This window comes from Lepisosteus oculatus, chromosome 7, assembly GCF_040954835.1.
Source record: "Lepisosteus oculatus isolate fLepOcu1 chromosome 7, fLepOcu1.hap2, whole genome shotgun sequence".
NCBI lineage: Eukaryota > Metazoa > Chordata > Actinopteri > Semionotiformes > Lepisosteidae > Lepisosteus > Lepisosteus oculatus.
In genome coordinates, this window is record NC_090702.1 from 30993149 (window position 1) to 31018180 (window position 25032).

A 25032-nucleotide genomic window follows, 5' to 3' on the forward strand; every position below is an offset into this window, starting at 1 on the left:
TATGTAAAAAGAAGTAAAGAAGCAGCAGAACTGTATTAAAATTGTTATTTTCCTTGATATGACGCTCAATTGAAAAAACTACAAATTGCATGTCTGTTTTTGCAATGTAATGTAGTTTATGGCCAATTTGTTGATAATGATTGCAATAAATCATTCATAAGAACACATTACTAAGATCCTTTAAACAATATGCTGAGTACTTAACAAAAGACAGGCAAATTTAGAATAACCACCCATAGAAGCAGTAGAAGAAGTCTGGTTACCTGGTAGAAAAGATGGAGACAAATAAAATGAGCTCCAGATCACAAATGAAAGAACTGTAAAAGAAGTTTACACTCTTCTAGGACAGAAGAAAATGAAACCATACACCTGATGTAAAACTGGAAGTAACATCCTATAGTATGACTGGGATTTGTTGAATGATTTAAATTCTAATTTAGGTCTTGAAAAATCAGATCATTGATGGGAAAATTGAACCAATCTAACACCTTCTCCTAGCTCTCCAACTGCTGGTGTTTAAAGAAACCTAAAAACATACAAACACACCAATCCACCAGTACCAAGACTGCCCACTCCTGTTTTAAGTATAATCAATAGTTTGGATAACTGGTATCGATTAGCAAAACCATTTTAGAAGTAGACTGTGCTACATTCAAAAAGGTGCCCAATAATCTAAAATGGCTAAAATCCTAAAAGCTCTAGTCATATACAGTAACGGATTTTACCTGATGGAGGTCATTTCCCAGTACAAACTCCTGAAAATAGCCAGGTGCTGCAGAAGATGCTCTGATCGCCTGCCAGAGCTTGTGCTGACAACCTCCAAGATAGTGAGATTTCACCCCAGGGAGCAAGTTGTAGTTCCTGAAAACATAGGCCTTCAAAGGAGTGCCTCTGTTTACTATTGTGCTCACTGCCGCCACCTTATGGAAGAAACAGAAATTAAGTACGATCAGGGGTGGGGGAAGATCCTTGTACAAAGCCATCCAAAAGTATTATGACAGCAAATTTAAACTTGTATTTGTGCTTTACAGTGATGTTATTTGTATTCATTACAATATGCACAGCAGAACACATTTTATTTGGGGATATTTCCATGCACAACTTTGATCATATTTGAACAACAACAAAGTGTGTTGAACCCAGTGATTTCAAGTGACTGTGTGTACTGCAACACATTAACTTTAAGTACATTTCAGAGTGTAAAAGTTTGTATTTGGATGCATATCCCTTTAAGGCAATACATGCATGAAGTCTGCAACCCACTTAGCTAACCAACCTTCTTGGGCAGTTGTTTCAGATGCTTTGCCAAGCCGTTGTGCCAGCCACTTTGAGTCCTTGTCTAATCTTGGGGTACTCAGTGTACCTCAGCATGTACTGTAAAATGCATCCTCAACTGTATTTCAGTCTGGAGAATGTCTTGTTTGATCTAGGACATCTTGCTATTTTCTCCTGATGAACTCCTTAGTCACAATGGCTATACTGTACAAGTTCGGTTGCTGCCATGCTGCATGCTCCAATAAGTACAGAAGCATTTTTTTTCTACACAAGCAGAAACAATGTTTCTCTAAACCTCAAAATTCATTCTGCTGCTTATCAGTAGTCACAGCATCAATTTAGACAAAAAGAGAGCATCCCAGAGGCAGCAATGTATCTCTAAGAGATGATATTATCTTTACTATTCTTCATAGATAAGGTGTTCTTTGGAGCATCTGCAGTTGTTTTCTTTTTCTGACACTTTAACCTTTCTTTCATTTTGGTAAACATTTACTTTTGTCTGCTCATCTTTGTATGCCTGGCAAATTGTGAAGCATGGTTGTGTGCTGGCAAAATTCCACTCTGAGTTTGTGCAATCTGACCTAGAAAAAGTTCTTCCGCAATTCAATCAAAGTTATTTCTCAATTCTCCACTAGAGCTGTTGCATAGTGAGGCTGCTGATGCATAAAGTCTGCCACATGTCATCCAGCTGGATACTGCCTTCAGTGATGAATGAAGTGGGGCAACGTATATGTGAAGTGCTTTTAGAATGATACTGTATATATCATTATGATAAAACATTTTTACAATTAATGTTCATAATCTAAAAAAACAAACTTTAATATTTACAATTTTATTAGCAGTCATGTTACATACTGTAATTGATCAAATGTGGAGAAACATTTGTAAAATCCTTTGCACGTATCAGTAGGACAAGCACAAATCAATAAAACACTCCAAGGGTTGTACCGAAAAATGTCTATACAACAGCAGGTGAGAATTGTTTTGTCAGATATTATCTACCTTGTTATTCTTGTTCTCACAGGGAAAGTCCACTCTCAAACAAAAAACAAATTACACCAAATTGCAGGTCATAAGGTATGAGGCTTTTGTATTATAACTATGTGTTGCAAAACATCTCTAAAACCCTCCAAATCTCACAAAACAGTCTTCTCAGTCAGAATAGACAGTGATGCACTCATACTAATATGTTTTTTAAACTCCTCACAACTGAAATTGCAGTATCAATGGACACGAAAATGTTTTCGGGAAAATAATAATAAATTATTTATTTATGAATAAATACTTGACCTGTTAACAACACAAAAACACATAGTGTCATTCAATCACCTAGGCATGAATGTTGTATCATCATACATTTTATCTTGAGTCTTATATCTTTCTTGATTATTAAATGCCAATTAACTACCCAATGGGTAGATATACATAAATGCATTATGGTCATTAATTTAGTCAACAAAATGTACAGTATGATTACATTTGGGAGCAGAGAAACAGATCAAAATAAGATCTTGCAACACATTAGTACACAAATGGCATTAACAACAATCTTCCATTTTTTATTGTAGGGCATAACAAAGTTATGTAGACGATTTTAAAGCTGATTAAAATTTAGAAAACATTACCTATTAATCACGTGTGATCCTGGTCAGTACCTGAATGGGAAAACTTTTTTTTTCCTGGGGAAAACTAGGGTTGCTGCTGGAAGAGGTGTTAGTGGGGCCTGCAGGGGGGGCTCACCGTGCGGTCCATGTGGGTCCTAATGCCCCAATATAGGGACAGGGACACTATACTGTAAACAGGCGCCATCCTTTGGAAGAGATGTAAAACCGAGGTCCTGACTCTCTGTGGTCATTAAAAATCCCAGGGTGTTTCTCGAAGAGTAGGGGTGTAACCCCAGCATCCTGGCCAAATTTCCCATTGGCCCTTACGAATCATGGCCTCCTAATAACCCCCATCTATGAATTGGCTTCATTACTCTGCTCTCCTTCCCATTGATAGCTGGTGTGTGGTGAGCATACTTGCGCACTATGGCAGCCATCACATCACCCAGGTGGGGCTGCACATTGGAGGTGGTGGAGGGGAGTCCCCATTACCTGTAAAGTGCTTTGAGTGGAGAGTTCAGAAAAGTGCTATATAAGTGTAAGCAATTATTATTATTATGATATCTTTTTGAGCATTTTGTGGGTTACTGTGAGTCACTGGATGTGTGAAGGATTGATAGTACCGGCAGGGAGGTGAGTGGGGTGGACAGTGATGATGGACAGCTGGGTGACTACTCTGTATCTTGACAAGACAGAGGGATAATATTGTGCTGCTGAGATAGACGGTGCAAAGGTCTGAGGTCTGGAGGTTGATATTGGCAGCTCCCCTTGTTGTACCAGCAAGCCTGGAGGTCAGATTGTTGCTTGTTTTGACTTTGGCTGCTGTTGTCTTTAAATATTACCAGAACATAATTGTCCTGTCTAGAGTCACGTCAAGGTATGCTGGAGTAGGTTGGTGATATTTCTGATGTTCATATGAATGTTGAGCATTTTTGTAGCTTTTGTATTGTGCAGGTAGAATAGATGGGATACTGTTTTTGGAGGGCTTGGTTTGAGTCACCATGTGTTGCAGTACTGTTTAAGATTTGATATTCACTCACCTAGGCCCTGGTCCAATGTGTCAAAATTGAGATTGTTGCCAGACAGATGTCCAAAGTATAAACTTTTGAGATGCAGTTTTATGGAGGTAATTTATGTACAGTTTAAAGAGAGTGGGAACATTACTGATCCTATTGGGAGTTGTTTCATTTGTTTCTATGTATTTGCTTCTGGTCCAATGTGAATTCTGAATTGTCTGTTGCTTAGAAGTGTTTGGATTAGTCTTGTTGCTGGGGGGTTAGGGCCTGTGACAGCTTCAAAAGAAGCCCCGAGTGCCAGACTGTGTCATAGGCTGCCATGAGATTGAGGAACACAGCCCGTGTTCAGGTTTTTCTGAAAGGTGGTGATGGCCAGTAGCTGTTCTGTTGTGCTTTGCTCCTTGCAGAAACAAGCTTGGTCCACATTGGTGTAATGTGTTGGAGAATGAGCGCCTAAGGATTTTGTAGAAGACTGATAGGTGGGAAAATGGGTGGTAACTGGATGGAAATTTTGGGTATTTTCCAGGTTAAGTTATAGCGATGACCTTTGCTCTCCACCTTTTCTTTGGGATGGTGTTGTGAGTTCATAATCAGTGAGTAGAACAGAGTCATCCAGGCAAGGGCACATGGACCAAGTTGTTTTATAATCTTTGGCTTGATGGTGTCATATCCTGTTGCCTTCAGGTCCTGCAGAATCTTCTGTAGTTCTGTGACCCAAAAGATTCACCCCTGACTATTATTCTGGTGTTTCTTTCCAGGGGTGACTTGGCAAAAGCAAGCAGATGGCTAAAGATCTGATTGGGAATGACAGAAGGGTGGTTTTGAATGCATGGGTTTTTAGCAGCTCCGAGTGGGCATATGAGGGTCCAGTACTTCCTGGAGGGGAGCACTAGATCAGTGTTTGTGTTGTTCCCCACCTCAGTATCCAGGTATGTTCAGGGAAGTTAATAATCCACTAAGCAAACTAAATCCTGGAGCAAGTTCGAAAGCCAAGACAATAAACAAAAAGAACATCACTGTTGGACCAGATCTCCAAATATTGCAACTAAATGTTGAGGGCTTGTCAGCATCCAAGCACAGCCTCAATAAAGTCAAAGCTGCCCAACACACCAACGGTATCATCTGTCTGCAGGAAACCCACACTGTAACAGAAGAGGTAGGCCAATACTCCATTAAAGGCTATGACCTCTTATGCTATCACCCACATGCAAAACATGGCCATCAATATAGAACAGACATTTTTCAAGCACACTATTTGGGAAAAACCATATATTCTGACATCATGATGACTGGTAGTTTCCACATAGTCAACATTTATAAACCTCTCAGTATTAGCTGGGAGCGGCAAGTGCTGCATTCCTTTTACCACCCAGCCATCTATATGGGAAACTTTACAGTCATCATCCAGACTGGGGAAAACTTAGCATCAGACAGTGATAGTGAGGTACTTGTGGACTAGGCATCAAGAAATGACCTAGAACTTATTCATGATCCAAAACAACATGGGACATTCCATTCAACCAGATGGAACGGGACTACTCTCCCGTCCTTTGTTAGATGAGCTCTAAATGGAACACCCTTCCTTACACAGAGCCTTATCCTACATAATTTAAAGGCACTTCCCCGTAATTTCCACTTGTAGCCTTTTGGTAGTAGCCAAGTACTGTATATTTGATTACATAGACTAATCACAATGAGAACAACATTCTTAATAAAACCATAATGTAAAATAAAAGTATTGATTTTTCTTATATTAATGCAAGCTACAATACTTCAAAAAAGCATAACCTAAATACTCTTTCTTAATAAGGGGCATAACAGTGGTACAGTATATTTACAGTTACTTACTACATAATTTTTAGCAAAGTACAGCAGGCTCTGTACTTTAATTCACAGTAATTAGCTTGTTAGCTATGCTATACTGTTGTTTGTGTCTAAGAGTCTCCCTAAATTTAGTTTTATGCAGGCAACCTTCTCACCTCATTCCTGAAATTATAGTAGGTTTAATACCTAAACTTATACATTTCTATTTCAAAATGAAATTTAAGTATGTTTGCATTTCTGAAGTATTTCATGATAGTTCTAATGAGCAATTTTAAGTCCTAGCAATGACATCTTGCTATAAACAAGTGTTAGTGCAAAAGACCATCTGAGCAATCTATTCCTCTAAGAAAGCTTATCTCTCTGCTCTTCACAAGCCAAAACATTTTATTTGTATCAGCACACACTTCGAGTGCTGCAGACGGGGAAATAAGACAAATGTTACAAATGATTAGGGCAAAAATACACACTGAAGTATTGACAAAATGTGTTGAGAAAATGGTGTTAAAACAATGCCATTAACATCCAAAACACCGACTTACAAAGAGACAATTATTCTGGGAATAAAGTATAAAAACAATACATATATGCCATTATTAAGTGATAAAATTGCATTCTCTTCATCACTGTTTTATTATTTTCTTGGCATATCATACAAACAGCCTTTTGTCAAATATGCAAGTCATAGGGGTTCACCAGTCACATCACCAGGTAAAAACAGTCTGGACTATTTTTAGAGAATTATGGGGACAGAAATGGCAAACAATGCCAAGCAACTAAAAATAAATGTAGTAATGATGTCAGTAAACACAATAAAAGAAAAATTTCTCTCTATGTTATTGTATTGTCAGGTAAATAAGTAATGCATTTCCTACAGCAGTTGTTAATAAGTTTTGCCAAATGATAAATACCTGAATTCACATACATTGTAGCATATTGCAAAACACCAAGGATCTTTTTTTCTTGTAGTCTTTAAAATATTTTAATAAAGATAAACAATTTATATTACGAAAGCCAATTTTCTGAATGTAACAGAACGCTTATTTAAAAAGTAAAGAGCCTTCTTGGAGAACTACTGTATGTAGTAGCAGCTATAGTGTCACTTTTGATAGTTTAGTAACATTTCATTGGTTATATATGTAATACGACCTAACAATTATTATATAATTAACACCACCTAAAACCTTTCTAACAATTCTAACTGTAAAATGTAATAAATATCTTTACAGACCAGAGTGGTTTAATGCTGAAACCAGTCCAGAAAATTTAGTATTGTTGTCATGCTTAAAACCAGCCAGTTATTGATGAAGTGGCATTCACATTATAATGTTTATACCCACAGACATTACAATATAATGTTTAACAGGTTTACAATAACTTGGACTTAATGAGTTTTAATTCACAGTCAAATAACTTATCTCTTTTCCTTTCAGAACAAAATCTGTAAGGAGTTCCTGGGGTTCAATTGTAAAGGGTTCACAATTCTAATTTCAAAATATCCCCAAGCCAACACTCAATTTGCATGCCATGTAATTTAATTAGATAAAATTTATACACAGTAGACTTGCAACTTACGCTCTCACAAATAAGGTGCTTGCAACTTTACACTGTCAGCTCCATAAAGAATCTTGAAAAAATGCTGAAAAATTTGTCAAGCATGCCTAGGAGAGCTAGTTAGTGAGCCTAAACAGTTGCCATATTTACTTTTATTTACTGTTTTTATACTTACATTTAATATGTTGTAAGAGATCAGTTGGGTTTTTATAATGGTTATAGGGTAAATTTGACTATACGTGAATTTGGCTTTACGTATTACTCAAACTCCCTAACCACCACGTAAACTGTGAGTCGTCTGTACATTGGAATTTGTAAAAAATATATAAAAAAACTCACCTTTGGACATTTAGAATTCCTTGATGTTTCTATCATTAGATCAGATCCCATTTTTTCTCTGTTGCAATTAAAAAAAGAGTTATGTTATTTAACTATTAGTGTTGAAAAAGAAGTACAGCAGTGGAAAAAAAACATGTTTATCCATGTGGAAAAATTAAAGAGGTAATACACAATAAAAACACAGGGTCACCATAGAGGAAAAGCTAAATTAAAAAGAATTTGATATTGGTGACATTCTGCACCATATCTGGAAGTCTTTAAAACTAAATCCTAAACAAGCTGATGTTATTTTGCTAAATTATGGACTACCCACATAAAACACAATTTGGTTTTATTACCATCCATTCATAAGATATAAAGAGTTTGTTCAATAATAAAAAATGAAAGGATTGTCAAAAAGCTCCAAGATGTAGAACATTTAAAGTAAAAATATATTTTTTTATTATCTTCACAATGTCTTTATTTGGATTTGTTTTGTAAACTATTACGAAATACCTGCAAGTACTTTACAAAACAAATTCCTAGGATTCTTGTAAGTCATTAAATTATACATGACAAGGAACAAACAATAACAATGAACTACTGGCAAAGGAAGCTTAACGTAGATTTAGAGGATTTTAATATTTACAAATGTACATATTTATTGTGTGTAACACAGACTTCCATGTCATGGTTATTTTTTTAAATACACAAATTCTGAAAAAATATATATTATTATAATATATATTAATATAAAAATAAAACAAAATATGCAAGTAAAAACTTACTTAAGTATTGCTTCCCACATTTCACTGTCATAAAAGGCATGGCTCCATCCCATCTTTACTGTTCCCAGTATGACATTCTGCTTGAAAACATCAGAACCCAGCCTCCTGTAAAGCTCCTCACACTCATCCAGGGGGATCTGGAAAACTCCCAGCATGAAGGCTAAAATGGCCCCTAGTAGGTAATAAGAAGATCAGAGTGATTACTGTTATTTATCACAGATATTTCTTTTTTCGTCTTGCTAAGTGGTACCTGTTCCTCTCAAGAGCACAAGCTGTTCATAAAATGGTTCTGGATTTTGAATGTTTTTATTGTTACCAAACTGTCTTATGACCCATCTGCAAAAGGGAAAATAATAGAAAAAATTATTTTCTACAATCAGGGACAGTATAAATTGTGGTTATTATTGTTTTCTGTGCAGAGTTCGAAAGGTCAGAGCTATGAAAAGGAAGCTACAGTATGGGCTACTTAACACAGACAACTCAGAGAATTGAATTCTGAGACTTTAGTCTTTGCAGACATTTTGACTATTCACTAATTCAGATTCTGATCCTGGTAAAGTTAATTGATGTGAAAACAACTCTACTTCGTAACAGACATGCCCTAGTCATACAAGACTAAATGACCAAAGGATAAAAGACTTCTTGACAGATCACCAGATCCTGATATAGAGTGAGAAAGACAGAAGGATCGTTTTGATGTGCCTTAAATTTCTTGGGAACATGCTTGTGACATCACATAATGTCATCTGGACTCCTGAACCAAGGAGAAGAGATTCAATAGAATGAAATCAGGCATGTGGCAACTATGTTTGAATGAACATTGTCTTAACGTGTAATAAAGCTCCAGATGTTCTCTCAATGTTTCCACTGTGATTTTTACCTAAGTGGATTAGGCCTTTCCTGTCCAATGGCTTCCTTTAGCTTAGAACAAAGCTGGTGAGGAAAAACTGAACCAGTATGAATATAAAATTGCAGAGGAATATAGACAATATGGAGTAAAAAAAGAACAAGATAAAACATGCTTAGCAAAGCATAACAAAATCTGCCATGTTTATATTATTAGGGCCAGTTTCTGCTTTCAAAATCTGTAAAGCCGCTGGTGCTGTACCAATGATAGTGTGCTCTGGAACTGTAAGAATATATGATGTTCACCAGCGCCTCTCTGTGGGCAGACTGCTTTAATGCAGATATGACTGTCCTCACACACCCTTATATTTAAATATACAAAAACATATAACCACACAAATACTATGGAAACTCAATAAAGGCTGTTTTACAGCACAACAGGAGCTGTGTTTTGCTAGCAGAATTGAAAATAATAATCTTGATAAGAACTGAACACATCCTGATTAACTGCTATGGCCTAAAAAGTAAAACCCAAAATAGAATAAAATTGAAAATTAGTTTAAAAGCTAATTTAAGAAATCTAACTGCAGGGGACATTTAGCATCCTTTTATTCAGTTTAAAATGTGGGTTTTTTATGACAGAGGAAGAACAAACTGAGCTTTGGCAATACTGTAATAAAGTTGTAAAAAAAGGCTTGCAAATTCCCATAAGAAGGTAAGAAACTTAGTTTGACCTTAGGTGACAAATTTACAGCCTGTCCTTCCTTTAAGAAAGGAATTCAGGTGCAGGTGCCTCTTTGTTCTGTACTCTTTGCTCTGTCTGCACTTCAGACCTTCTGTTTTTTCATGCAAATAATGTTTTCTAGCTCAGAGTGATATGTAAATTAGATTAAAATAAGTCTTTCCTTGTTTGGCAGAGAGGCTGCCAAATCCACACAGCTGAATTTAAAAAAGCTGAAAAAAGGCTTGAAAAAGCTACTTTGTAAATGAATAATGAGTAAAAAATAAACACATGCCCATTAAAATCTCTCTTTGTGATACAAACCCATATAAACAGCAGATTAAAAACATTTTCTTTTGCAGAACAAAAAAGTACATGTTCTTTTACAGATTATGTTAACACTTCAGTCAATATCCAAACCCGTTACATATTTCTTCCGCTGAAAGGCTGTAAAGAAAAAAAACAGCAGCAACTACCTTTTCATAATTAATTAAAAGCTTTATATATATTTCCTGCCTCAATTAAAAAGAAAAACAATTTAACTTGCAAGTACAACACTTGTCTTGGCTCTGAAGTATATTACCTGTACTGACACCACAGATATAATCAAACAGTTGATATACTGGTTTTCCAGTGAGGTCTTCAAGTTTATGCAGTGTCTGAAGAGCCACTAGTCCCCTGCAATAAGAAAAAAAAACACTTTACAGTCTTCATCAGTATTAGGCTACTTATAATGTGCCTTCACTGTTTTTAAAGATAAAGGACGCCACCACATTAAGGTGATCTTGGTAACTTATTTTACATCCATACTCAATCTCTTTTTCTATCAGATTTGCACATTATAAATGTATTTTTTTCAACTATTCTATTTACAATAAAGATTTAAAAAGAGAATTAAAACGTTTTAAAACACACCTTTCAAATAAACTGAAACAAGTAAAGTCAGTTAGAGTAAATCAAATCATAACCTTGATTAGAATACCCTAAACATCTTTTAGTTGATAAATATCCAGCTTTAACCACCATATTTCCTCTTGAAATGAACATCATTGAAGCTGAAAAACTGATCCTTCAAGGGAAGGTTTAAAACGAAATTACTGTACATACTATATGGAGAGAATCATTCTTTTAAATAATTTCATTAAAAATGTGTAAAATATAGTTTATTTAGTCCAGCTGGGCATGAATTCCATAATTTCTATATCCAAAACAAGTGCCTTTAGAGTACTTTAATGCCCTGATCAACACTTTTCCTATTTTCTGATATTTATTTAAGCTATTACACTTGAAGGTTTGATCTCCATTATTTTCTTCCACTAATTGTTTCGCAATTAGAAAAATAATACCTTGTCACCTAATGGAACTTCCAATTCAATTCCAATTTCACTTGTTCCAAAACTTACTTAACACTGATGCATGGTTTTACATGCATAACCCATTCCACTAAGTCAATTAACTAAGTCAATTACATTATTGGCATAACATTATTCAAGATTTCATTTTGTATTTTCTATCAGTGATAGAATAATCTGATTTGCTAGTGAAACTTTAACAGGTACAACTGTGACAAGAAAACTGACCATAATAAAATATTTTTATTGGTTTCCTTTATGTATCTTACTAGCATATTCTTATGATTACAAGTATTTTATAAATGAAGAAGGAGAAGGAGATTGAGAAACAGATATCAAAGATTTGCCCAAAGACGCAATATCCCAACACTTTTTTACAACACATTTGATTTTTTAAATTGTTATATGTAATGTACTGGATGAAATCTCTACATGGCTGAATTCTTTTCCAGAAATCTTTCGGCATGTGCAGCAGTTTTACCTTGTTCCTCCACCATCAATGGAAAGGACTCGGATTCCTCTGCCTTTGACAGGATCTGTGTACCCCACTAGAGCCAGTGCCTCCCTCACTGCAGCCTGCAGGGTCTCATCACTTGCCTGTCTGAGGCGCAACAAGCAAGGGATGACCTTCTCCTGCAGAACAAGCAAAGACATTTAATCCTCCTCTTTTTCATTTAAAAACAAAACATTCTACTGTACCCTGTGGCAAAAACATTATGAATTTCAACAGTTACGTGTGAACAAGCATATTCCAGGTAAGTACATTTTAAATTAAAAGGTAAACCTTTTTGGGAACAAAGCAATATCACCACAGTTTAAACTTCACTGTGTTATGAAACTGTTCTAATGAGAAGGGTTTACATAATGGAAAACTAGTCCTGTAAAGCTGCATAGAATTCAGGACAAGTGATAAGATTTAATTAAATTAACTGTTACAATTTACCAGGGTCCTGAAGTTGGGGGGCCAGATCAATCCCTGGTGGTGGTGATTTTCTGTTTGTAGAACAATGATACAAATCTTAAATTTGAAGAAACCTACTCTAATATATTACTCTTTTACTCCATACATATATGTTTTTAAAAATAAAAGTATTGGATACTAATAATTTCAGATACTAATTAAATGTTTTAGCCATAACTGTGATTATTTCATAAATCACCTTCTTAGTAAAACAGCTCATTGGGCAGTTAATTAAGTGATAATTTATCCTGTTGAATGTCAAGACTGGTGGAAATCAAGAAAGAAAAACACAAACAAGAACCAATATATCCCACTTTTCAGAAGAATTATGTATTTGTTCCTTTGTATATTGGAGCAACACCTAATATGGACTCAGTAGCAGTGAAGCCAATCACTCTCTTCTGAATCATCAAGGTTTTGTATAGAACACATGCTCTACACCATGGATGTAAATTATGGATGATCAGCAGGGTTTACATTTATTCTTCAAAGACAGTAATAGAAATTGATCTTCCATTTAATTAGGTAATCAATATTTACAATGCCATATTCCTTCCATACCCTGGAACTGGACCTTTTTTTGCAGTGTCTTTCTGATACATTTTCATATGACTTTCACAATTTTTTATTTTTAGTGTTTCTATTTTACGTCTTGGACTTTTTATTACAATATACCAACACGCAGGAGGTATAGTGGTTGTGCAGGAGGTGGGCATGCGTCCCACAGGGCTTTGACATATTTGCAACCCTAAAATACCTTTTTTAACCACATGTGTCCTGATTAGTGTGGTTAAGCTGTGCTATAATACAATCCTGAAATATACCGTAACTCAATTGTTTTAAGAATTTCTAAATACCTCTATGTTCTGCAGAAGTACAGGAAAGAAAAAAGGATAGCAATGTATAGTACTAGAAATAATGTAATATGATCAATAATGCAAAATAGTACAGACATGTAGAGCACACTGTGATTGACATGCAAGCAATCAGAGAACATCTCATCCATAAAACTATAAATGTATATGTGCTGATATCAGTATATTGTGGTGAATACTATAATTCTTGGAGAGGTAATTTAACATACATTTTAAGAAAAATCTTAGCCAAGATTGCAGGAAGAGATTTTAACCTGATAGATAATACAGAGAGAGCTGGACAAAGGATAATGTTTCATGGAACGGGTAAAGTAGAGTCAAAGCTGAAATACCAGATTCTGCATAAGTGATGTTAAGTAACATCATGGCCAACAGGTACATGACAATCCAGTTAAATTCATCCTAATGATAATGATAATCCTAGTGATGCTTTTATTTCTACAGGAGTATGACATACTGTATATAGGTGGTCTGAACAGATTTAGTTTTTACTCTTGTTGAAGCAGAGAGGGAAAAATCAAGGAACTGTGCAAGGTGACATTTAAGGAGATAAACTAAAGGCAAGAAATTAAACATTATAAAAAGAAAACATAGTTGAGTGTAACTTATAATGCATACTGTCACAGACATTACTCATACTCACCTTCACTGCTACTCCTCTTGTTTCGGGGAACTCAAGGAGGTGATAGCTCAGCTCCTCTACCCTGTGGATGTAGATCTTGATATCAGAAGCTCTCTGCAGGGCTTGGACAAGAGCTCTTGTTCTATTATCTACGCTGACTCTTGCAATTATCTAGAAATATGCAAAAATGGAACCATAAGAAAAGGAATGTAAAAAGTTTTCATAGTTAACATACATACTTCCATAAGAAAACATTAAAAATACAATTGTATTACTACTGACAGTTTATGTAAAGTCCACATATTAAATTTCAACTGCATTAAAGCTAAATGCACCTGTATATGCAGACTTGTACAGTATATGGCTTTTTAATGCTTTAGAACCACTTTTACTTGTATAGTAGTTCAATAAAAACTATAAAGCAAAGGATTACAGGCCTGTGAAAATATATACTATGTTAGTACAACACTTGTTTGTGTCTTATTTAGCATAAATGTTCTTTTTAATGTAACAATTGGGAACATTCATGATTTTATAATGATGATTATATAATTAAATCTATAAATATCTAACAATAAACATTTTCTAAAAAATAAAACGAAAAACGTATCGCTTGAAAAGGTAGAAATACACAGTAGAAATACCCCTTAACACCATTTTGTACTTAAACACATTCCTGTTTCTACACATTATATTCCTTTAATATAATGCAACATGATATAAATGGAAACATCTAGTTAACTGAATCCATTACACGTAAGTTATAGTATATGAAACAATATCCAAAAAACACTGTCATCAACTAAAGTTCAGCTTTATTTTTTTGTCTAGACTAAACTTAAATTAGTAAACCAACACAAATGTTTCCAAATCCACAACAACTCAGTGTCAATACTAAAAAAAAAAACTATAAAATGTTTAAATACATCTTCAGTAGCACATTTTTTGCAGATGAACATGTTAATTTTATCAAGAAGTGACCTTATTTCAAGACCTCTCCACAAACAGTTAGGGATGAAGAATATACAAGAACTGAAATGTCTGCAGACCACAATTACTGCACATATAGCTTTGAATTAAGAAATTGAAGAAAGAAACAGTAAATGAATAGCAATGGTTACTCATTTCATCCCCAGTGTAATTATTCTATCCATTACCACAGGTATGAATACCATATTATCACGTGTCAAGATATCAAAAATTGTGTCAGATTTAATCATAAGGCATTGTTTAATTGAAATCATTTTTATTTTTGTCTCAGAAAATCACTATGCAGGACTTTTAATTAAGTACTCTAGTGCAACTTTTAAGGTAGGAATAAATCAGTGATGTGTGGATAGATACATCAGACAGTATCAATGATGAGTCTTCCATTATAAACATTTCCTAAATGTGGAGACCTCTATACTTTTTTTATTTAAAAAATGTTGACAGCAATAGAGTATTTGCTGATATGTCACTGATAAAGTCAAAACAGAATGTTTTCCATCTGTTTTCTAATCGCTTTATCCAATACAGCATGGCAGGGAGCCGGAGCCGGAGCCTATTCCGGCAAGCAATGGGTGCAAGGCATGATATACCCTGTACAGGACGCCAGTCCATCCCAGGGCATGCTCACCAGGGCCAATTTTAATTTTCCCAGAAGACAATTAAGTCAGTATGTCTTTGGACTGTGGGAGGAAACTGGAGGACCTGGAAGAAACCCACATGAACACAGGGAGAACTTACAAAATCACCACAGATAGCAACCCAGATCTGAAATTGAACCCAGGGCCCCAGCACAGCAAGACAGCAATGCTAACCACTGCTCCACTGCGGCATTGTCATGGGTTTCCAGCACAGGCCATTAAGGCACGTTTTAACCCTCTGAAGTTATGTCACTTTATGGAAATATCAGATTCATAAGAATCGTTAACTTGCCCTACTACTCTAACAAAACTTACAGGAAATGCTGAGTAATCCATTAGAAAGATATCTAATAAAGATTTAAAACCTGTCACTAATATAGTGAAAAATACCTTACATTCATTCATTCATAAAATCAGAACTTGAGAAACAGTATTAAGGAAATGTAACTGAGCTTTACTAAGCTAAATATATTACTAACTTAAATATCTTCTCATTTGACTTCTAGAACAAATCTATTCAAACAGCTTGGCTTGTAAATGATTGAAGAGGAAACATATTTATCTGACCTTACCCATATTTATTTTTCAAGAGCAGACCTCAAATAAAACAGTAGCCAGTTAACAAGCTTGCCAGTTAACATGCTACTAACATGTTTCTCTAAAATCATGTGCTTTCTTTGGAGTAGAAAGGAACTTCCTCTGCTACTTTACCCACATTATCACGATGAAAACCTTAAGACTCTAACAGATACTTAAAACAACACATTGAGAAAAAGTATACTAGTGTCAAATGGCAGTGGTATTCAAATAGAAAACACATTACTGCCTGATTGATAGGTGTGTGTTTTATTATTTTCACAAACACACTGAGGACTACAAATTTATTTTTTGTGTAAATATTAAAACAGGATTTTTTGACACTGTGGTCCATATGCACACTGACACACAAGTAATTTGACATTTTGCAAATACAAACTTAAAAAAAACTTTATTTGTACCTTCTCTCTCTGGAGCAAAAGTCGTTTGGCTTTGTCATCAACATTCTTCTGATCTTTACCATTAGCAACTTCTCCTTTTATAACACCTGCTTCTACCACAGTAGGAGTTTTTTCTTTTTCTTCTGGAATTCCCTTGGATTCATATCGAAACTTGGGAACCAAAGGGACAAGGTAGCTGCCAACAAATGCCTGCACACTGTGGCCAGGGTTTGACAAGTAGTGGGCAATGCGCTTTTTAGGGGAGGCAGGATCAGAACTAGAAGGTAAAGACTCAGAAGACTGGCTATCTGCAGCAGGAGCCCCTAATGCAGAACTCTGATCTGCAGAACTGTGAAGAGGACTGCCTTTGCCAGAACATTTAGAGTTGCCATTACTATCTGACTCTTTTTTATCCATTCTTGTTCCTTCCCCAAAATACTCATTAATATGACTTGCCAGAAAATTATACGTCTCACCAAAATTAGTGGTGAGGTAGCTAGGATGGAAAAGTTCTATAACGCTCTGTTTAGAGTTATTTCCAGATGTGTTCTGGACTGCCTTGGTCAAGGAAGATGTGGATTTTCCACTGTTTTGGAAGGATTGCTCTAAGGGTTGCTTTTTTTCTTCAAGTAGAGTCAGTTTATCAATTTCAGTGCCTGATGATTCTCTTCTTGAACCTTCATTATTAGCTCGCACATTGGACTCAACTTCTTTACAAGCCTGGACGGCATTTGGTTTAAATCGTGCTATTCTGGAAAGAAGCTCACTATGTGTTCCACTGACAGCTTTTGAAACAGAGTCCAAAGTGCTCTTGATCCGCGACATGCGATGATTGAAGCTTGTTGTTCCACGTGATACTGAGGTACTTAAAAAGGAAATGTTGGTGTGAAGACCAAGTTTCTTTCGCAGATAACTAACTCTACTAACCCATACCTTCAGCCCCCTGTAATTAGTGCAGTGGCTTTGCTTCAAGTTTGAATACCAAGCTTTACAGCTGAGGGGTCTTTTAAACTGGAGCTTTGTGGCTGGTTGAGCACTCTGTATCCTAAAATGGACACTGGGTGACTGGGAAGAAACCTGCCTTTGACCTTGGTTCAACCACAGGTTGCCTGTCCTACAAAGGACAAATACATAGGTATCCAACAGCAGACTAACAGTCATTCCTTTATTTTCCTGAAACTGTATTTTAAATAAGTCACTTCCAGTGCTGCACAGAAACCATCATCATCGTGCCGAAGACATTACTTCAAAGCATCACCTGCAAAAAAAGAAAGAAAAATAACAATAATAAATTAAGAATAAACTTCTTAATTTCCTGCAGCCATTATGCAATTATCATGTACGCCATTTTTTTTTTTAATGGCAGACCCAGCGGGGATCAAATAAAAAAGCAGGAACTGCTTTACCTGTTGAATTAAGGGGGGAATTTAGGGAACATTAGACAAAATTAAAGGGAAAGTTAGCCAGGACATATGATCAAAGGTGTTAGTTTAACACCTTTGATCATATGAACAGTGCCATGGGAAGTTTAAAAACCAAGCAATCCGGACCTCCTTTTAATGTCCCATCTAATGGGCTGCATTTGCTACAGCAGGATTCCTGGTCATCATTCTGGAAATAGGGAACGTCGTGGTACACTCTACATCTTGAGCAATCTGAACTTTGGTCTTCAGTTAGGCCTACACTTGACAAGTGCCTCAAAGTTGTTTGACACATCCATTCCAATTTTGCAGATAAATAAGTTAAAAAGAAATATACTAGTTCACATCTCTTCTCGTGAACAAACAGAAACACTTTTACAACTAAACAAAACATAGTACCTTTAATACTATCTCGTATTTAGTACCCTACTCAGCTTTTTACATTCAAAACGCTATTTCTGTTTCTTTAGGACAATATTAAAGACTGCAAATAATGACAAGCGATTTAAAATGATGACAGTTCAGAATATACATAACTAATTATTTTAACACTTCTGGAAGTTTTCTAGAAATTTTCAAACTGAAACCCGTATCTAAAAGTCAATCATAGCAGGACAGAACAGTTCAGCTTCTCTATTAAATAGCAAACGCCAAACTCATTTTAACCCTCCCTAAGTAGCCTAACATACAACATACATAACATACTTACAATATTTTCTAGTACAGTAAGTGTTCCGCATTACCGAAAAAAAATAAAGAGGTTTCTGTTATTAATACGAAAGTTCAGCCATACAGCTAGCTAGTAATGCTATTAAAATACGTACCGGTATAAGAGAGTCCGGTCGCTCGTATCATGCCTTATAATGTAACACAAAACCCCATGTTTCTCTTTTCTCGTCGTTTCTGCATTCAATTAATTTCCGTTTACATCTCAAGATCTGAAAATAACAACAGCAACACTTTCCTTTCCCAGCCGTGAAAAAATAACATCGAATAGGTAATCACGAGAGATCTAAACCGATCTATGATAGGCTGCTGCTCTTGGGCTTCGAAATAACTGACGACATGATTGGTTAAAATTGACAGACCACCACCGAGGTTGCCAATACTGGGAGCATTTCTAGAATCACACCCATAATATCTCTTACGTCATTACCAGTGCTTGGAAGGGTTACTAAGGGGCATCGAAAACCATGTCAAATTCAGCAATAAAAGCATGATTAGAGAGAGCCTGGGGGGACGTTTGTACTTGTCGTTTTTCCTGACCATAAAGGCAGTTAAAACTATTATGAGAATAACAATGGTTTCAAATATATGGCCTTTATTCAGTATATACACTATACACACTGTAAACAGTATATATGGCCTATATACACTTTAAATATTTCAAACAAGCATTAAATATAGGCTAAGAATATGTACCGTTATAATCACACTATGATTACAATTACACAATTAAACTCATATGAGTCGAAGCTGTTATAATTTTTCCTTTGCATACGTGATTTTCAAGATTTTTATGACGCAGTAAGGTGGAGTTGACCTTCTGCATCTTCACGCAAAATTAAAAATTAAAGGAATCAGAAACTTCAGTTTGTGACCAAATGTATTCTTTGTTGAATAAAAATGTATTCCTTAACTGCCATTTTATTTAGTTTTTGTTATGCTTGATTATCTAAAGGCGTTATAAATGAAAGATGTTGCACAAAAAATGCTATTTGTGTATTGGATCCTTTCGTGCTATTTTACTATTTGTATAGCTCTGCCCAGCTATCTGTCCATGCATTAAAATCTAAATTTTATTAGTTGTGTGTTTGCTTGTCATTTTATATTTTTTTTATTATATGACTAAATGTGCTATATACATGTATTTACTATATTGTAAATGTCCTCAAATACATTGAGTCACACACTACTCAGTAATGAGATCTTATGAACACTAGATGGCAGAATGTGATAGAAAGAAATAAAGAGTATTGTATAAAAATCACAGATTTAAATCTTTCGTTGACAACACCATTTAGTAACCCCCGGTTTAGCGGTCTAATAGGGGGGAAGGGATGTCCTGTATGAATCACGAATGAAAACGGGTTTTCAGCCCCAAATCATACTATTATTATATGAGTAGATAGGGCGCTGGTCAGCGGCCGGTGAGGGTCGGGGTTCAACTCCGCAGGTCTCCGCAGAACTAATTGTATTGTATCGCATACGGCCATCAGGGTGTGTAAGAGCCGGCTTACCAGAGCGGTGACGTCGCCGCCCTTCCCTGTGATAGCAAGACCACAGCCACTGGGATATGGAGAAATCTCTCTTTGGCTCACTTGGCTGGATCCCTGTTGAGTGATGCGGGAGTCCCGGGTACGAGACCCCGACGGTGGGGGACTGATCGAATGCGGCAAGGGCGGCCGCCAGAACCCCCGTAGCGTTACAATATGCTTTATTTATCTATTGACTTATTTTAAAACAATTTAAATAAACAAAGTTAATGAAGATGGTTCCTTTGCTCTTTATTTCATGAATCCTAAATATACTGTGTACAATTCCCTAAAGAATACGAAACACAAACAACACCTATAGCAAATAATTGACCTACCCCTACAGGGCACAATTTATATTGCAGAATTTTAAACTTCTGTAGTTATTTATGTTACCCTGTTTTATTATTAGTGTATTTCCCTTTCGGCGGGGGATGCCCAGTATTTATGGGCTATTTTAGCAGATTTTGTCTGTTAAATCCTAACTGCAATCAGAAAAAACACGCATTCCTGGAAAAGGTTGCGGTAAAAAAAAGATTATCCCAGTGGCATTGGCAAATGCAAGAATAAACTCTTGATTAGATGCTTGGTCATATCGTCATATGCACATCCCTATCAAGCATCACACATACACATATTTAGAAATAATTTTCAATTAAATCTTTACTGAGCTTTTCCCTACTTTCTCTACTTCTGCTGTGTATCACTGTATATGTATTGTATTATACAACAGTGTGTTGAAAAATGTCATGAATTAATGTACACTATTCTTATTCTTATTATGGCAAAATGATCTGGACCTCAGATAAATCTAGGATCCACTGCTGAAAACATCTGGTCTCTTTCAATGTGCTGTTAGTAATAGGTATTGTATTTCAAGAGGACCCCAAAACTATTCAAGCTATAAAGAATATTAATCAAAATGAAAGGTTATGAAATGTTCTTCACCTTTGAAGTTTTCCGTTTTCAAAGAAAAAGGAGTGTAGAGTGTATTACTAAATATTAATTGTATGATGTAAATTGGAATTATATTAAAATTATTTAAAAGTGCCTTTCTCTATAGCCACAGACATTCTTGTTATTTATTTTTTACTCTTTTCATTTTTACACAAACTATACAACTTGACAAGGAATAAAAATGTTAATATAGCTACCAAGCTACCAACCTGTTATTATATGCACATTCCACAGCATGTCTTGCATTAGTAAGCTTGTAATGCATACTAATCTGTTATAAATGTCAGATGTACTTGACATGTACTTGCATTTCTTTTTAATTTAATGACACTTTTTATGTCCCAGACTGTCAGCCTTGTTAAAGCCAATTTTATATAACAATGACATCCACTACTTTGAATACTTAAGCCTTTTACTGGTTGAGTATACTGTAGTATATACAGTACAATATGCTTCTGTACTGTTTAAAGGTTGGCAGTCTTCACAAATAAAGACATGGGAAGGCTAGTATCCACATGGCTCATGTGAAACCGTCAATACAAAAGCAGTGATGAAAGAAGCAAACATGTGCTTTTAAAGCAAAAGGCAAGCTTTAATCTTTTATCTATGTGGATTAAATAAGTGTATCTGAATTTCAGACATCCTGTGACCCACTGAAACCAGAGTCACATTTTCACCTATAAAATACTTTATATTTATGATATCAAGAAAAAACTAACCTCCTTTTCCAATCACTAGCGATGTTCATCCACTAAGGGTGACCCCACATAACACCACAGCAAGCAGTCTGTTTTAGAAAATGATTTACTTAATCATGATACAAGTTTACTCCAAATGTTTTATTTTATATTTCAGGTGTGACACCTGAAGTAGGCCCCACAGCCAAAATGTTGTGTTTCTTTTCTCTTTTCAGCATGGAATAAAGCTTTACTTGTTCCTTTGCAGCCTACACACACTAACGCAGCTACCTACATGAATAAAATGAATACAATCATTAAAAAAGCTAACATATACAAGTATACATATCGATTTTGATCAAAGTAAAAACAGAATTCAGAAATTCTAAAATAAGGAAAATCAGGAGCAAAATAAAACTTGAAAATGTAAATTGAAATTTTACAAGGAATTTACATGTAAATGTACAGTACATGTAAATTTACAAAAAAATAAATCAATACTATGATACATGTATATTTTTCCAGAGCATTTGCTCATTTAAAATATAGTGGTACGTATGGGGTTGCACATATTCCAGGAACCATAGCATCAAAATCGCAGCAGCATCAGTTGTAGGAGCTATCCTTGATTTGTGACTGGTGTGACAGCACTGCTGAGCCCCAACTCTTTCTCAATAATAACTCTCAAGGTTGATGGGTGTCACTATGATGGGTGTCTGAAAACCATGCTTTTTAATCAATTATTTTACCTTATAAGTCAATTGAGAACAAATTCTCATACACAGTGACAACCCAGAGAGGTTCATTTACTGTATTTAGCAGACTAAAGAATGCAATACCTTTCAATCACACCTAGTTTAATTCATTCTCAGAAATTGTTCTTAGGGAAAGCAGTCTGAGTGTGTTACATTTTCCTAACAAGATTTAACAATGCAAAATGGATATGGTTTTGTGTATTGTTTTTTTTTTCAATTATAATTCCTTAAAAAATATATTTTTGTAAAAAAAAAGATGTAGTTCCAGGGGTGATTGCAACAAGCCACAGAATATGTTTAGAAATTAAAGTCTAACCTTTCTGTGTAAATCCACTGATACGCAGGATGAATGCCAATGTCAAACATTAAACTCACTAAATTATTACAGTTTCCCTGCAGTTTTAGATCTCAGTAATGAGTGGTCCCTGAGGAAGTAAAGAATAGATAAACCACAATAACAAGACAGACTGAAAGCCTTTGTGTATTTTCATGGGAGTCCGCTAAGGCAAACCAAATGTACTTACCTGCCAGGCATACTGCTACAGAGATTATTATTGGAAATAATCACCCTTGTAGTACAATGAAAAAATATTATGATAATGTGCCCATTTTTATCATTAACAAATTCTGAAAATGTGCCTAATAGTCTGAGATGTTTTCCAGAGATATCTCCAAGTGGTAAATTTTTAATGTCTAAAAAACAGGTACATACAAATATCTGCATTTTATTTTTTTATTGGGAACAGAGTTCTGGTAAAATATATTAAGCCAAAGCAAAAGTACAGCTGACTTTTTACGAATAACAGCACATCAAAGTCTGCCCAGATGTTTGTCCAGTGTTCTGAAGGCATAAACAAGTATTGTATATCATCCCTAATGTGCTCATTTCATGTTGGTCTGTGGAGTTTGTAGGGTTAGATAGCATCCCTGATGCCTGTTCTTTTTCTCTCTGTACAGTAAATGTATGGTGTTCAATGCTGTTGTAGATATAGAGTTGCTGTTGGTTGTGTCTGCTGCCTGGTTTTCTCAATGTTGTTCAATGTTTGCAGTTAATGCTATTACAAATAGCAGTCTGGTGGCTCAGATTCTGAGTCTATGGTTAGGCTCACATCTCAAATTAAGAAAATGGTTTTGTAATTAAGAGGTATTTTTGAGATTTGCATACAAACACATTTGAAAGCTACAATATAATGTAGCAATATAATAAAAAGCAATGTTTAGACTAGTACAGTGGGGTGCGAGTTTACTGTTCTGTGTTTACAACTGTAAAAGAAAGATGAGATATTTTGTGTGCCTATATAAGAAAGATTTCTTATTTCTTGCAGCATCTGGAGAAATTACACAATTTAAAGGCTAACCAAACCTTCCTTCTAGTCACAAAATTCTATAACAATGTAATGGCAATATTTCATTTTTCTTTGAAGTATGGTATATATAAAAATTAACTCATTTTTCTTTGGTTTAGGGGGTGATGTAATTTTCTTTTCTGCCCCTTATTGCTTAGTGCGGCTGTCACGGACGTCCAAAGGGACTAACCGTGGGGAGCAGGAGAGCAGAAAAAGACCCATATGTGTAGCGGCGAGATGGGAAAAAGGCCCGGGCTCATTAGTGCAAAGAGTTCAGGAATGCTGTATAGAAACCTATGCCCTCAGGGAGCGGACGTGGGGCGCCCTGGTGCTAGGCGGGTCTCAGGACATCCGAACATCAATGCTGAGCGAGGACAGAGTGCAAGACCCGGAAATATATAGCCCAAGGGAAAGAGAGTGACAGGAAGGACAGCATACCGGAAACTAGGGACAGGACAGAGAAGGAGCGCCCTCTGGCTGCAGAGGGCGTGACAGCGGCACCATCAGCTGGAAAGTGAATGGCCAGAAAGTGATTGACAGTGGTCTTACCCAACAGATGCTGTGGCTGGCCTGGGCTGACAACTTTTGCTGGGATGATTGATGCAACCAAGAGTGACAACGTGGAGGCATTTGTGATAACCTACAGAAGTGTCTGTTACTGAATAATAGCTTAATTAAAATATTAGCTAGCCAAGATTCACAGCATCTTTGCAACCTTTATGGACAAGTTCAGATTATGGACAAGCAATTCTGTTAACATTTGAAAAACTTATGTAGTATTAATATAAAAAACAATTGGTGGTAAAGCCTTTACTTTCAGGGCCCCTAGCTTATGGAACAGTATCCCATCCCATATTCGGGATGCCGAGTCAACTTGAGTATTCAAATCCAGACTGAAGACCTATTACTTCAGCCTAGCCTACCCACACCTTACATTATAGCCTGTTGCAACCATGGCTGCTGGTGCTGCTGTACATGCCATTGTGTGTCTCCGTGTTGGCCCACCAGGTAGATATATCTGTTCTGACCAAACTATCCTATTCTCCTCCCCACATGTCCAGATGGCGCCCGGGCTGGGCACCATCTGAATTGGATGCTGCATCACTGTATCCAAGAGGGACATCATGGATATAGCTATCGTTTAGGAGGATTTTGCTGGTCTACAGAGAACTGCAGATATGGAAGACATGATGGATGGATGGATTAATACACTCATTAATTTATTTCCTTTTTTAAAATTATATAATGTTACCATGCCCAAAG

At 35.9% G+C, this 25032-nt stretch overlaps 1 protein-coding gene across 2 annotated transcripts in view; it reads right to left on the bottom strand.

Moving 5' to 3' along the window:
* pnpla8 (patatin-like phospholipase domain containing 8) overlaps positions 1 to 18792 on the bottom strand; it is a 40537-nt gene extending 21745 nt beyond the window's left edge. Inside the window, exons 1-8 of one of the 2 annotated variants that reach the window (XM_015338986.2) lie at positions 18604 to 18792; positions 16380 to 17616; positions 13775 to 13924; positions 11777 to 11928; positions 10527 to 10621; positions 8377 to 8548; positions 7610 to 7667; positions 726 to 920 (exon numbers count right to left, since the gene is read on the bottom strand). In XM_015338986.2, the coding sequence (XP_015194472.2) occupies positions 726 to 920; positions 7610 to 7667; positions 8377 to 8548; positions 10527 to 10621; positions 11777 to 11928; positions 13775 to 13924; positions 16380 to 17519 (1962 nt within the window). In that variant the 5' untranslated portion in view covers positions 17520 to 17616; positions 18604 to 18792. The remainder of the gene's footprint in view (positions 1 to 725; positions 921 to 7609; positions 7668 to 8376; positions 8549 to 10526; positions 10622 to 11776; positions 11929 to 13774; positions 13925 to 16379; positions 17617 to 18603) is intronic. The other variant, XM_015338987.2, reaches the window with a different exon arrangement.
* Positions 18793 to 25032: the final 6240 nt, after the last annotated feature.